This window comes from Lycium barbarum, chromosome 6, assembly GCF_019175385.1.
Source record: "Lycium barbarum isolate Lr01 chromosome 6, ASM1917538v2, whole genome shotgun sequence".
Lineage (NCBI taxonomy): Eukaryota > Viridiplantae > Streptophyta > Magnoliopsida > Solanales > Solanaceae > Lycium > Lycium barbarum.
The window spans coordinates 3,757,787-3,773,161 of NC_083342.1; the positions used below are offsets into that span (position 1 = coordinate 3,757,787).

At 36.1% G+C, this 15,375-nt stretch overlaps 1 protein-coding gene across 1 annotated transcript; it reads right to left on the reverse strand.

Moving 5' to 3' along the window:
- Positions 1–603: 603 nt before the first annotated feature.
- On the reverse strand, positions 604–6,276 carry LOC132600511 (putative phospholipid:diacylglycerol acyltransferase 2). The gene is made up of 6 exons (XM_060313727.1): positions 4,880–6,276; positions 3,445–3,667; positions 2,993–3,276; positions 2,266–2,605; positions 1,909–2,174; positions 604–1,464 (listed from the first exon to the last, which is right to left on the reverse strand). Exons 1-6 carry the CDS (start codon positions 5,356–5,358, stop codon positions 981–983), a joined length of 2,076 nt encoding a protein of 691 aa, XP_060169710.1. The 5' UTR covers positions 5,359–6,276; the 3' UTR covers positions 604–980.
- Positions 6,277–15,375: the final 9,099 nt, after the last annotated feature.

Sequence of the window (15,375 nt, forward strand, 5' to 3'; positions counted from 1 at the left end):
GCTGTCTCAGCAGGCTTGTTTGACACATTCCATTTCTGCTTTTCTGTAACAAAAGGTCTAGAAAGTTTCTTACTCTATAAATTCTAATTCTCATGATCTTCTGAACTAGAATTTTACAAGTGAAATCTCTTGTGCCTTCTGAATTCCTCAACATCACACGTGATGTAGCTCTTCAATGAACATCATTATTCATACATATATGTTTGATTTTTTCTAATTGTATATACAGTTCAAGTTGAAAGTAGTGATGCACATGCAGGGGCGAATATACTTGCCCCAATCAGTGTCATGGCAGACCGCCTCATTGATTTTTTTTTACTAGATACGTACGTATGTATAGATAAAAATGAAAATAATGAGTATAAATATAAAAATAATATCGCTTATCTGAAAAATCCTACGTATACCAGTTGCCAGTTGGATAACTATTTTTTAGGTAACATACAATCATAATTGTTGAAATTCATCCAGATTTCGTTCGCCGAAAAATAAAAGTTACACAATTACACTATATTATATAAGGTTAATTATTCTTTTTATATATATAGTAGATGTTAAATTCCCCTAATTTCTTGATGTGTTTATTTATTTATATTATAAATTTTGACTCCACCGCTACTCAGAGCTAAAGAATTTCCTTAGTAGAACAGCCAGAATCTTATTGAACCTGATTACATAAGGTGAGAATTTTATTCAGTAAATTACACGTGAGAAAATGCTACTCTCTTTTCCCTCCTCTTTTTCTCAATCAGAAACTTACAATCAATGCAAAAAAGTCCCCCATCTAAGCTCTAGCCCCACTTTCCTCATCCCATACTTTGATTGTCCTTAAAGTCCTTTCCTGAGTCAGTATCCCGCAATTCAGTAGTAGTTGTTTTTAGTGTCCCTACTCTCATATCTCTATCCTATTCTTGTACTCTTTACTCTTTGCTTAGATATTGTTCTTCATCCCTCCGTCAAAATCGCGCACATTGTTGCAATTAAAGCCGAATATTTATCCTGTCTGACATTTTCATGATATCCGAGTAGATCCTATCGCCACCCAACTCTGCACCGGTGGCACCAGCAGCGACTCGTAGAACATCCTCGATCAACGCGACATTTCCCATAATGTCAACGTGGGCCCCACTCTCCGTGCCTCTCCCTTCTAGCAGGCTCGCCGGTGCCTTGTGCTGGTATTCTCTCACGTATGTGGATATGCCCGAGGGGTTGAAACGTGTCTTGCCTCGCCAACCTTTAGCGCACATGAACCCGGCGCTCACGACTGGTACGGTCTCGTCACCATCAACAAAGTGTACTCCACCTTTTAAGCACCCGTTGTCACTATCGTATGCAGAGCTATCGATTTGAAGAGGAATGCTCTTGCATCTATCAGAAGACGAAAGCTTGTAGACGTATGATCTCTCAGTTGGAATTCCCACCCCATATGAACAGTATATCTCCATATCCGGAGCATCCGGCAACCTGAAAAAAGAAATGATTTACAGCCACACAAATTCAGATTGTCACCTTTCTTGCTATAATTAAAAACAACTTAACTTTAAAGTTTCTATTTTACCTTTAATGAAATCATTATACCCAAGTGTCTAAGGTTAGTTTTAGACCACAAATTTTAAAAAAAAAACTTTATTTCTTAAACTTTGTGCTTAGTAAAACGGTGTCACACAAACTTGGATGGAGATTGGAGGGAATATTGACTAACGACTAGAATCGTTCGCATATGACCGACTTCATTATGCAACTGCAGAATTGCTTCTAAGGCACAAAGGACAAAGTATATGAGTTCTTTTGTAAAATCAACTTCACAGACAATGACGAGAGTTGATCGTCTGGCAATCGATATTCAAAGAAAGAAAGAATGGGGGAAGAAGTTTGTTACTAATTAAGAGAATTATAGCTTATTCTTACTTGGTTTCAAGTGGATTTGACCAGTACTTGTAATGACTATACTTCGGATCATCAAGGTTTTCTGCTATTCCGTGAGAGAAATGTGCCTCAGCACGCTTCATCATTTTCGGTGCCACAAACCGAAGAAGATCTAACAGAGTTCTTGCTGTGTATGCATCATTTTTGGCAACTTTCTTAATGCTTTTGCGACTCATCTCGTCATACTCTAACAATATTTCTCCACATGACGTGTTGGAATTTCTGGATCCACTTTTATGCACGAATTCCTGTTGATGTAAAACAAATGTGAACAGCCAGTCAAAAGAAATAATAATGCAAATGTCTACAAAAGGAGGTAGAGTAGAGAGCGGTATTTACATTTGAATCTATAATCGAGAGCTGTGACGAAGGTAACTCTAATTTTTCCTTGCCAAATGAAACTATTCTTCCATATTTCGGCAGCTCCTTCACCTGGGAACTCCTCCTAGCATCTGTGTCATTGCCATTGCTTTCCTTTGAAGAAGATTGCAAGTATCGCGCCTTTGATGTATAGCATATGTTTTCTACTTCTGGAGACTGATTCAAGTCACCCCATATGGTCTCTCCTCCTCTAGGTACCAAAGAAACGACGGAGTCCCATGTTCGAGAAACCCGCATAACGTGTTGAAGTGTTTGAAAACCGAAGGTCTCGGAGTCCAGCAAACCCAGAGCCATGGCTCTGCAAAAATTTAAAAAGAAGAGTTTATTACATCATCCATAAAATGCACAAAATTCCACTTCTGTTAGAATAAAGTTGAAGTTATATAATTTCATGCAAGTTACACATTTGGCCGGTCGACCAAAAATAATTACATTCGCAAGCCAAATATACAACAAAAAAAATATACACTATTATACATTAATATGCAAAAGATATTAATTTTCCGGCTATTATTTTGGTAGGCGGATATACAATGTAAACATCCCTAAAATTTCTTGTATTTATGTGCAGATAAAAAAGACGATTTATTGTTCACATTTGAAACTTTTAGAGCTAATGCTACCGAGGCGGATCGGAAATGAAGTGCATAAGAAAGGATACTGATGGATGAATTAAAATACTGACCTGATAAAGGCAACGTCTTTTCCCTCAGCAGATAATATATTAGCAACAGCCTTTGGAACGCCGAGAAATGCTGGACCGATATTCATGATAGCTTTGATATGTTTGGCACACCAACCCGGCCCACCACCACCTCCAACCGGAGGAGGTGCTTCAACCCATTTAAGGAAGTGGAGAAAATAGATAACTCCCATTGAATGAGGCACCACAACCACTTTCTTGTAACTGTTTGTCACATACATAAGCTCGATTTTGCTCTTCAACCTACTCAGAGCTTGGTCCCTAATCTGTTTGTTCCACGAAAGTAAAAAAATGAACTTAGTTGAGGATGATAAGACTGGCATTTATTCATATGTAGATATATTTGTCAATAATAAGTTGAAATACTTAAATGCAAGGAATTAATGCTATCTTATATGAGGAAAAATTTAATAAGTTGGATGACACAAATATACCTCTGTATTTTGGAAGGATAGCCTCCAGTCATAAGCAGCCATGTACATATTCTTCTGTTCGTAGCCAATTTTTGCCAAATTCTCAATAAGAACAGCCCAAACAAAGTAACCAGGGGCAAAATAATCGGCTGCTACAAGTCCTGGAACTGCTCGGACTCGAATCCCGGGTGGATCAAGCCCCGTTTCGCTATCCAACGATAAGTGCTCCAACCAACATAAAGGCCTGAAATGCAGATACATATTTTCAAATTTCATGTTAAACAAAGGGAGAAGGGTCAAATTTACCCCTCTAATATGCGAAAAGGATTAATTTTACCCTGTTATACTATCCGTACAAAATAACCCCCACCCCCCCCCCACCCACCCCAACGTAAATGGTTCATATATACCCCTCCTCCGTTAGGGCTGTCCAAGGTAGACACCCAATCCCATGTGGCGCTGACATTTTGCTGAGTTAGACGCCACGTGACATGTCATCTCAGGGCTTCACCCCAAGGGGGTGTGATGTAGGCAGTCTACCCTGATGCAAGCCACTGCATCACCTCAGTGGCTGATTCCACAGCTCGAACCCGTGACCTATGGGCCACATAGGAGACAACTTTACTGTTGCTCCAAGGGTACCCTTCTAAAAGGATGGATACAACACGAACGACTCAAATTTCAATGTTAAATGACTCAACAAAATATAATCTTTCTGATTGAAAAAAACCAAGTCAAATAAAGCACAATACCAATATAAAGGCCAAAAATGCAGGACAATTTTTCAAAAATTTCATGTCAAAATGCATCAACAAAATCTAGTCTTTCTGATTGAAAGAGAATAAAGCTATGATTGTCCGGACTCTCCAAAAATGGAGATAAACTCGTGTCGGATTATCCAAAAAAGCACTAATTTTGGAAGATCAAACACGCAAGCCGTGGCATTTCTAAAGAGTCAGAGCAACATAGGTCTGAAGCAGTAAAAGCACAGTACCTTTTGAGTATATCTACCTTTTGAGTATATCTGTAAAACTACCACCCCATAGCCTCTTTCAAAATAATCCTTCAGAACAAGTCCTTTCTTCCTAAAGCTCAAGGCCAGCCATGACAATACCAGGGACTAAAATAGTATTTGGGCTACTAAAATAGTATTTGGGCTACATATCAGCCCAATCTTTAGAGGGACTAAAATGAGCTGAGCTAATAAATGGGCGGGTCAATGACCAACCCCAACTTGAACGGGTTGGGGGGTCATGTTTTCATGGGCTAACTTCGTCACCCCTAGGAGTGCGCATCAGTGACTGCTGATTCCACGGCTCAAACCGTGATCTATAGGTCACACGGAGACAACTTTACTGTTACTCGAGGACTCAAATTTCATCTTAAATGCCTCAACAAAATCTAATCTTTCTGATTGAAACAAATTGAAAAACTCAGTCTAAAGCACATTAATTACCTCTTGAATATTTCAGTAAAACTACCACCCCAAAGCCTCTTTCGAAATAATCCTTCAGAACAAGGCCTTCCTTCCCAAAGTTCAAGGCCACCAGTGACAATGCCAGGGACCAAAACAACAGGGTGAAGAGCTGTTAATCCATCACGTTTAAGTCTAACTCCAGGAGCTTCAGGGACATTAAGTCCAGGCAAATTTGCAGGCAAAAAATTGCACAAAAACAGAAGTAGCCACCAAGTTGTACACAAGTAGCCAATTAACCAACAACAGCTATCTACACACCTCCATTCCTTAGGCTGTTTTTTAATCTTCTTGGATTTTGGTTTCTCTAACACTCTCTCAATAGCAGAAACAAGACTTTCTGGTTTTCGTGGTTTTTCAAAAGATTGTTTTTCATCATTTTTTGGTTTGTCATAACTCACAGAAGAACACTTCACTGGTTCAAGAAAGCACAGCTTACGAAACCTTAGAATTGAAGCCATTGAAAATTCAAGATTTTGATGGGACAAAAATGGACACAGCAAAAAAAAAAATGTGGCTCAAATTAACATGCTAAGCTGAGATTTTTCAAGAAATGGGAACAACCAAATCAAAGGAAAACTCAAGATTTTGATGAGATGTTTCAAAAACAACAAAATTAGCTCAAAATTAACATGCTAAACTGAGATTTTCAAGAAATGGGAACAACTCACCAAAAGAAAACTCAAGATTTTGATATGTTATGTCTCAAAAACAACAAAAGAGCTCAAATTAACATGCCAAGCTGAAAGTACTCAAGAAATGGGAACAACCAATCAAAGGAAAACTCAAGTTTTTGATGTTATGAGCTCAAATGAACATGCTAAGATGAGAATTTTTCAAGAAATGGGAACAACTCAAAATGGAAAACTCAATAGTTTGATGTTACGCCTCAGAAAAACAAAATGAGCTCAACTTAACATGCTAGAGATGAGATTCTTTTCAACTAATGGGAACAACCAATCAAAGGAAAACTCAAGTTTTTGATGTTATGAGCTCAAATGAACATGCTAAAGATGAGAATTTTTCAAGAAATGGGAACATTTCATCAAAGGAAAACTCAAGTTTTGATGTTATAAGCTCAAATTAACATGCTAAGATGAGATTTTTCTAGAAATGGGAACAAGCCATCAAAGGAAAACTTGGAATGTAACTCTAGCAAGAACAAGTTAAAGAAAGGAAAAAGATAAAGGAAAGAAGAGTACAAGGAAGTGATGATCATGGCTTGTTGTTGTATTATTAGAAATAGGCGTTACAACAGAAGGTGTTGCACTATAACACGTGGAGAAGAAGGTGGTAAGAAGAGTTGTGTTCTGTGGGTACACAGAAAAGTAACACAACATTTTTGGGGTGAAAAGAACTTTAGTTTCACAACAAGAATGGAGTATTTTTTGGGGTTTAGTTTAACTTTTTTGTGTAGTTAATGAAACCAAGAAGCTTACACAGTTACACTTGTCTTTGTTTCCTTTTAACTTTTGCACTCTGCATGCAAATTGTTACCTCTCTAGCTAGCTGTCAACACTATTTATACACTTATTTTAAGAAGGATTTAAGGTTAAAGGGTTTAATTTTAAGGTTCTTAATTGAATTTATAGAGTTTTGTAAAATGAGTTAAATAGTCTATGGGTTGAGTTCCTGGGAATTCAGAGATGCTTATTTTAGGATGTTAAAGTGTAAAGCTATTTTTTATGCTAAAAAGGTAATTATCCTAAAAATATTTTTGAAATCTTGATCAAGCATAATTTTATATTCTAAGGAGCCATTTGGACATGATTTGAAATCATGTGAATTAAAGTTGATGTTTTATTTGGACATGTAATTTAGATTTCCTAAGTTGTATTTTTTCTTATAGACATAAAAATCCCACAAATTGTGAAAACTATCATAACCTTCACAATTCTTATACAATCTTACCAAAATGAGCAAGTCATAGTTCATAACAAAATTAATACGCTACTAGAAGGCCTTTCTAAAAAATACAACATCAATTGATCAAACTTTAGTTCAATAAAATGAAAAATTCAACATGAGTTGTAGTAACTACTCATTAATATAATTCTCCCATATTGTTAGTAAGAGTAAATTTGTTATAAATATACTATCAACTTGTAGATTTTAATATTTGATATAAATGATTAGTAAACATGATTGGTGAATATATCTATCAACTTATGGATCTATTTTTACAAAATATAAACTTATGGGTCAACTTTTACATTTAAAATTTTTGAAATCATGATTTGGAATTTCAAATCGTCCATTTTTTCGATGATTTGGGATTTCATCTCATGTCCAAAACGCCTACCAATATTGGCAAATGTGTATCCCAAATTGACTAGCTAAATGTGAACTCTTCAAAAGTACTTTTTTGAGAAACACTTTTAACAAAACATCCTTTTCAAAATCATCAAATTTTGAAAGTCTGATCAAACAGACTATAAGATTTATACATCAACAATGTAAGAACTTTTTATATCATCAGGACACCATTATGTGTTGTAGTAAGTAGTTTTTAATTTTTAATATTACAAATCTCACATTTTAAGAAGGTTTATGTAAATATCATTTAGTGACCTGATTGTGATTTTTATATATATCGATATATATAACTTAACCTCTCTCAAAATTATGGATTCAAATATATTATTTACGAATCTATTCACAAAGAACTGCCCAATTTACAATTTACTTTTCTAGCTGGTATACATAATTATACTCTAAATATACAAAGTACCTTCATCGGTCTTTTTAGTTCATCAAGTAATAGGGTGAACGACTGTTTAAGTTAATTCTCTCACATGATTGACATTTTATTTTGCTGGTACGCATAGATTATACACATAGATTATATACTAATTATATATGTGTATAACTTAGAGGCATATTATACATATACTATACATTTGAGAGCTATTTTTTGTTTTAACAGTTGAGTAAGTAGCTATTTAGATTGTTTCTTCATTATTTTATATTATTGTAATACTTTTTACTCCCCAAATTTATACTAGGCGTTGAAATATTAAGTTCATATGAACCCGAATGCACCACGCTGGATCCACCTCTGCACTTATTAGCTAGCCAAGTTTGCCATTTTATTGCCTCTCATCGGAAATCTCACAAGCCAATGTCTCTGTTTTCTCTCTATCATTAATTTAATCTCTTCTTCTGTATGAAACAGAGGACCAAAGTGGGGATAAAAATGGAGAAACTTTATGGGTCTTTTTTTTTTTTTCCTTCTTTCTGAAAAAGGTAAGTCCCGAGGTATGGCGTTGAAAGAGACAGCCACTGTATACACGTATATATACACACAAAAGAATAGGAATACACAGAGGAAAAAACCAAGAATTAGAATATATAGTAAAAGAAAATGAAGAGAATCCAAGAGCACAGCCTCAATCATGGGAAAGATATAGAGATAGCACACATTACGAAAAGCACATATACCCAAATACCACGATGATGAATGGCCACCGGACTTGTTTGTCAATCGGGAATTTCATATGGTTATAATAGACACAAGAGACAATAGTTAGAGCCCGTTTGGATGGGCTTATAAGTTGGTCAAACCAACTTATAAGTCATTTTTAATTTATTTGGGTGTTTAGTAGAAATAAAAAAAAATACTTAAATTAAATTAAAAAGTGCTTCAAATAAGCTAAAGCGAAGAAGTTGAAGTTGCTCAACTCTAATTTTTTTTTTTTTTGACTAAAAAGCCATTTTTGATTGACCAATAACTTTATCCTTTTATCCCTTATATTTTCTGTTAATTTCAATATTACCCTTACTTCCAAAAACCCAAACACGTAACTGCTTATTTATAAAATAACTTTCAGTGCTGCTTATTTATAAAATAACTTTCAGTGCTTAAAAAGCGACTTTTTTTCAGCTAATCCAAACGAGCTCTTATTCTGTACTTAATCATATGGCAATATTTGACAAGACACAAAATTTAAAATGATAAGCACATTTAAAGTATAGGGATATTTATAGTTTTGAATCGCTTTAAAACATGATAGCAGTAAATATATATACAACAACAACATACTTAGTGTCATCCCACAAGTGGGGTTTGGGAAGGTAAAATGTACGCAGACCTTACCTCTACCTTGGCAGGTAGAGTTGTTATTTCCGATAGACCTTCGGCTTAAGTAACACAGAAGCAATCAGAATAGCAAGAAAACTAAAGCAGAAAGGACAAGTAGCAATAGAAAACTAAGAATAAGAGATATGCGAATGTTAAAATAAAAATACAAGAAATTGACGGAAATAATACTGGTCCAACAAGAAAGAAAAGTACTACTAATCCTACTACTAGTCTTCTACCCTAATCCTCGACTTCCACACCTTCCAATCTAGGGTCATATCCTCAGTAAGCTGAAGACTTGTCATATCCTGCCTGATCACCTCTCCCCAATACTTCTTAAGCTTTCCTCTACCTCTCTTCCAGCCCTCCATCGCTAGCCTCTCACATCTCCTCACCGGTGCATCTATGCCTTTCCTCAGGACATGTCCGAACCATCTCAGTCTCGCCTACCGCATCTTTTCCACCATGGAGGCCACCCCTACCTTGTCCCAAATCTCTTCATTTCTGACCATATTTCTCCTAGTCAGCCTACACATCCATATCAACATCATCATTTCTGCAACTTTCATCTTCTGAACATCAGAGTTCTTAACTGCCAACATTCCTATACAGCATCGTCAGTCTAACCACTACTCTGTAGAACTTACCTTTAAGTCTTGGTGGCACCTTCTTATTGCACAAGACACCAGATGCGAGCCTCCATCTCAACCACCCTGCTCCAATATAATGTATGACATCCTCGTTTATCTCCCCATTACCTTGGATTATAGCCCCTAGATACTTGAAACTCTCTCTCTCTCTTTAGGACGACATGTGAGTCTAACCTCACTTCCACATCAGTGCCACTCATCACTACACTAAACTTGCACTCTACGTACTCTGTTTTGGTCCTACTCAACTTGAAACCTTTCGACTCCAAGGATTGTCTCCAAACCTCTAACCTAGCATTCACCCCACGTCGCGTCTCGTTAATCAATATAATATTTTCCGCAAATAACATGCACCATGGCACCTCCTCTTTAATGTGACTCATCAAAACATCCAACGCCAAGGCAAATAAAAACGAGCAAAGAGCTGATCCCTGGTGCAATGGCCCCATCATGACTGGAAATTGTCCCGAGTTCCTCCTACTGTCCTTACACGAGTCTTTGCTCCATTATACATATCCTTGATAGCCCTAATGTATGCTAGCGGTACTCCTCTAGCCTCCAAATATCTCCATAGGACCTCTCTTGGGACTTTGTCGTATGCTTTCTCCATGTCAATGAACACCATATGCAAGTCCCTTCTCCTTTCCTTGTACTGCTCTATCAACCTCCTCACAAGATGAAAAGCCTCCGTAGTTGATCATCTCGGCATGAATCCTAACTGGTTCTCGGAACTAGAAACCCTTCTCCTCACTCTCAATTCCACCACCCTCTCCCAAAATTTCATAGGGTGGCTCAGCAACTTGATACCCCTATAGTTGTTGCAGTTTTGAATACCATTCTTGTTCTTGTACAATGGAACCATTGTACTCCACCTTCACTCTTCGGACATCTTTGCCGTCGTAAAGATGATATTAAATATACATATTAAGTAGTATGAATATACATATAACATATATACAATATACATATATTATGTACATAGGGTGTGGACGAGACGAACAGAAGTTCTCTTAGTCTTCCGTTTTTTCGATGATATCTATAAAAAGGAATACCTGTCTTAAGGTAAACAAGAATTTTCTGGCTCAAGAGAAATGATACCGGCTGAACGTAAGTATTTCTTTAGTTTAAGGAAGGAAGTCACTCTAAAAGCTAGTCTTCTTTTATCCAAAGAATAGGTTTTGTATATTTCGGCTAACGCTCATAATTAATTTTGACCGACAAGCCAAAAATGAAAAAATTCCTTTAATATATGCACCAAAAATACATAATACATGTCATTAGAGGTAAAACAAAAAAAAGGGTATATTTATTTATCTTTAGTTTTTCATCCGAGGTTCGATATTAATTGACTAATCCGAATTCACATCGTATATGGTCGTGAAAGGAAAAAATGCTCTCTAACATGATCTTTTTCATACCCAAAGCTCGAATATGAAACTTCAGGTTAAGGATCCTGTATATCCATCCCACCATAGCATTGTTTGGTCATTTTTATATATTAGTAAAGATATCATTCCTTGAAGGAGCGCGAGCTTAGTTAGTTAAGTAGAATTGGATTGTGTTGCTTGATGCTCTGATCAAAAACAAGTAAATAGAATCATAATTCTTGTGTTATTTTAATTAATTCACCCACTCATACTTTTACCTTCTGTGGTGATGGGTAGATCGTATTTGCGGAACACTAGTTAATTACCTTACTAAAGGTTGTTAATTGGACTCCAATCATCACTAAGAAGAAGGCTAAATACATCTAGCCAATAAACATCGAAGTTGGGATGACTCTCTCATATGCAAAAGAATAATATTGTGCGTGGTCAAGTCTTTTCTTAAATGGACTAAACAATAGTGTCATGTAGATATAATACATTCTAATTCGGGATAATACACATCTTACCCCTTAAACTTGTTCCATAAAGTTATATACACAGAGACTTTACGAACGCGCAATTATCCTATTTATGTTCAAATCAAAATTAGGTATCTTAACATTTTTAGCCGGTCAGTAAAAAATATTCACCGCCTAGTCGTGATTGTTTGTAGTCTTCGATGGTATATAGTTAGTGTACAGTAAACATACGCATGATAATACACAAATTATATAGTGATTACACGCTGATTATACAGTGCATATTCACTAAAATTTATAAATAATAAATATTAAATTATTCTTTATTATCTACTCGTTCTGTTTCATAATACTTATCACGTTTTCTTCTCCTGAGTTAAATTACTTGAAATTTGATCGGTGTCTTAATGTGTATCTCTTTTACCTTATTGGTATAAGAAGAATTGCAATTTATAGTACTTTTTATGTAATTTTTGAATATATAAATTTTTAATTAGTCCAATCTAATTTAATTTCAAAGATTGATAAATTAATTTTCAGAATGCGAAATATGACAACTATTGTGGAACGAAAGGAGTATATTATTTACTGTTGTGTTGTATACCATCTTGGTAAAATTAATACACCCCCAGCCCCACCCCACCCCCATAGTCCACCTAACCACTAGTGGGGGGCACGGGGTTTAAGGAGATGGAGATAGTATGATGACAATTCTTGGTTTTGTTCTCTTTGCTAAAAATAGCAGCAGCAGCAGGAATTTTTCTGATTTTAGCAGAGGCCATATATGGTGCTCACCAGAAACTGAGATAAGGGATGAACAGTGTTTTGTGACGACCAAAAGGATTTTTGGAATCTAACGGTCGGAATTAACACACTAGTGAATTATTACACTCTTTCAGTTTAATGGGACTCTGAAAAATGGCCAAATCAAAGCACCATGTGCACCATATTTCTTCTTTTGTTTTGTTTTTTTGGGTGTTCGGTATTTTGTTTCAATATATATATATATATATATATATATATATATATATATATATATATTCTTCTCACTTTGAAAATAAATATTTACTAATGATTTTTTTTATCAATCTAATATCTTTGCTCAAGTGACCAAACATTAAATCCATTTAATAGACTTTGGCTAAGGTTTTCAGTTTACTCAAAAAGAACCTTTAAAATGTTATCTAAAAGAACCTCAAATTAATGTGGAAATAAAAAATGTCAATTACTATACAACTATGATAAGATCTGACTTGGGAGAAACCCAAAATGAAACAACAAATACGCGGAAACTAAAGATAGATTAGAAATCAAAGATAAGAAATAGAAAGAAAGAGTAAGACTCAATTAGTAAAGGAATTATAGGCAAACTTAGGTATATGAAACCTAAACCCTCCAAATCGATTCCGACTAACGAACCTATACTATTTGATAATCAACTAAGAGTAATCCAAATGAATCCACAAATGAACAACTCAATTGGAAATCAATGGAAAAGGGTTTCATAGCCAACAATGGAATCCGCCATGATTAACTATAACTAATCACTGATTCACACTAATTCTACCAAACTAACTATCACTCAATTTAGAGTATTCATCTCAATTTAACATAATCTAAGTAATGAAATAACTAAGTGTAGTATTTATATCACTATGCTAAAGAAGACTAGGCTAGCTATTACAAAAATACCCTTAATGAAGTAAGGGTTTTGTTTGGTAGTCTTCTTTAGAGGGCAATTCGCAGGAATGCCCTATTTTGGGGTGGTCTTTAATTTTTGCCCCTCAAATTGGTGGTCTTTAATTTTTTTTCCTTCGCCTAATATCATGAGGTTTGGGGTTCGAACATCGGCTCAGCAAAAAAAAAAAATCGCAAGGCAGAGTTTTATAGCCAACTAAGTAAGGCCTGCAGGCAGAATTTTGCCTGCTTCAGGCAAAGTTTCTTCAAAATTCTAGAATTTTACCTTCAGTCAGAATCCTGCCTTAAGGCAAAACTCTGCCTTGCGAATCCAAGTTCTACCCAACGATTTTTTTTTTTAATTTTTGACTGAGCGGGGGTTCGAACCGGAAACCTAAGAGTTTTAGGCAAAGGGCAAAAATTAAAGAGCAATGCATTTGAAGGGCACTCCGCACAAAAAAAAATGTTCTTTAGGGATGATGGCTTGACTTTAAAGAATAGCCGCTTCGCATAAATAGCCACCATCGTCTCCCTCCATCTTATCTTCACTCCACGCGACCAAGCAATCATCCACAGGTCATATGCTCTCTTATGAAGCTCCTCAAAGATCTCCAAAACCTCTCTTTGCATCATCATGGCTTGTAAGGCTCGAAGTTCCTTGACTCAGCCTCGAATGAAGTATCTTGAATCATGCATGTGTGCTGCTTTGGATCGTATCAAACTACCCCAAAAAGGACTATAGGCAAAAACTTCACAACAAAGGGAGATGTTAGATCTCACATTTCTTCCCTAACACGAGAAACAAAATGAAGATTTTTGTGGCAATCTCTTTAGTCGTTACAAAAAAAGTAAAAAATTTCATGAGACGCCACGTAAAGTAGGATTTAGTGGTTTCCAAAAAGAACAATAGGTGAATATTTCATTACAACGGCAGATATTAGATTTTGCTTTTCTTCCCACCTATGAGAAATAAAATGAAATTTTTTGTGGCAACTTATATGGAAATCTCTTTAGCGTGATGAAAAGTAAGAATTTTCATGAGAAGCCATATAAAGTAGCAACTTAGTGGTGTCCAAAAAAGAACGATAGTCGAAAATTTTGCTACAAATTTAAGGAAGATGTTAAATGCCACCTTTCTTCCCCACCACAAGAAATGAAAGGAAGATTTTGTTGCAATTTTATACAGCAATCTCTTTTATCGTTACAAAAAGTAAGAATTTTCGAGAAACGCTACATACAGTAGCAATTTGGCGGCGCCCAAAAAGGACAATAGGCGGAAATATTACTACAAAAGGCAGATGGCAGATGTTAAATGCCACCTTTCCTCCCCACCACGAGAAATGAAATGAAGATTTTGTGGCAATTTTATACAGCAATCTCTTTTATCGTTACAAAAAGTAAGAATTTTCGAGACACGCTACATAAAGCAGCAATTTGGCGGCGCCCAAAAAGGACAATAGGTGGAAATTTTACTACAAAAGGTAGTCAGCAGATGTTAAATTCCACCTTTCTTCCCAACCACCAGAAATATGTGAAGATTTTGTGGCAACTTTATATGGCAATATCTTTAGCGGTTACAGAAGTAAGAATTTTCGCTAGACGCCACATAAAGTAGCAGTTTAATGGTTTCCATACTTGGGTCGTCGTCACGAGGTACTAAGTTTCCCTTTTTACCATTATGACTGAAATTTAACTGAAAAAGTATTTGAGACAATTTGATTTTTAAGGACCCTTTGAGCAAAACTGGAGAACTAGAGGGGTGTACGGTATGGAGGAAAATATTTTCCAATTTTCTCATATTCGTTTGCTCAAAAATTCTGGAAAATACTTTTTTTTTAAAAACAAGCTCCTTAAAAATAGGGAAAATGACTTTCCAAATAAAAGTAAGGAAACAAGTCCCACAAGTGTCATTCCACCAACCACCCAACCCCCCCCCCCCCCCAAAACCAACAAGCCCCAACCACTCCCACCACCCAACTCACCCCCACCCACCCCCAACAATTTTTTTTCTCAAGAAAAAGTTTTGAACTTTTTTTTTTTTTTGGTTTCCTACACCAGCCCCCACTCCTCAATGCCTCCACCCCCCCAACCCCCACCATGCCTCCAATTTTTTATTTTTTTTTATTTGAATGGTTAAATTTGGTGTGGAATGGGTTGTAGTTGGGCAGTGGGGGGCAAGTGGGGGTGGGTGGGGGTAGTTGGATGGTGGTGGGTAAGAAAAAAT

What these genes read in the sequence shown, in the direction of transcription:
- LOC132600511 (XM_060313727.1), bottom strand. Translation starts at nt 5,358, where the DNA reads ATGGCTTCAATTCTAAGGTTTCGTAAGCTGTGCTTTCTTGAACCAGTG. An exon ending in TCTCGATTATAGATTCAAAT is followed by an intron (nt 2,175 to 2,265) that starts GTAAATACCGCT and finishes TTACATCAACAG; the next exon opens with GAATTCGTGCATAAAAGTGG. An exon ending in TCAAATCCACTTGAAACCAA is followed by an intron (nt 1,465 to 1,908) that starts GTAAGAATAAGC and finishes TTCTTTTTTCAG; the next exon opens with GTTGCCGGATGCTCCGGATA.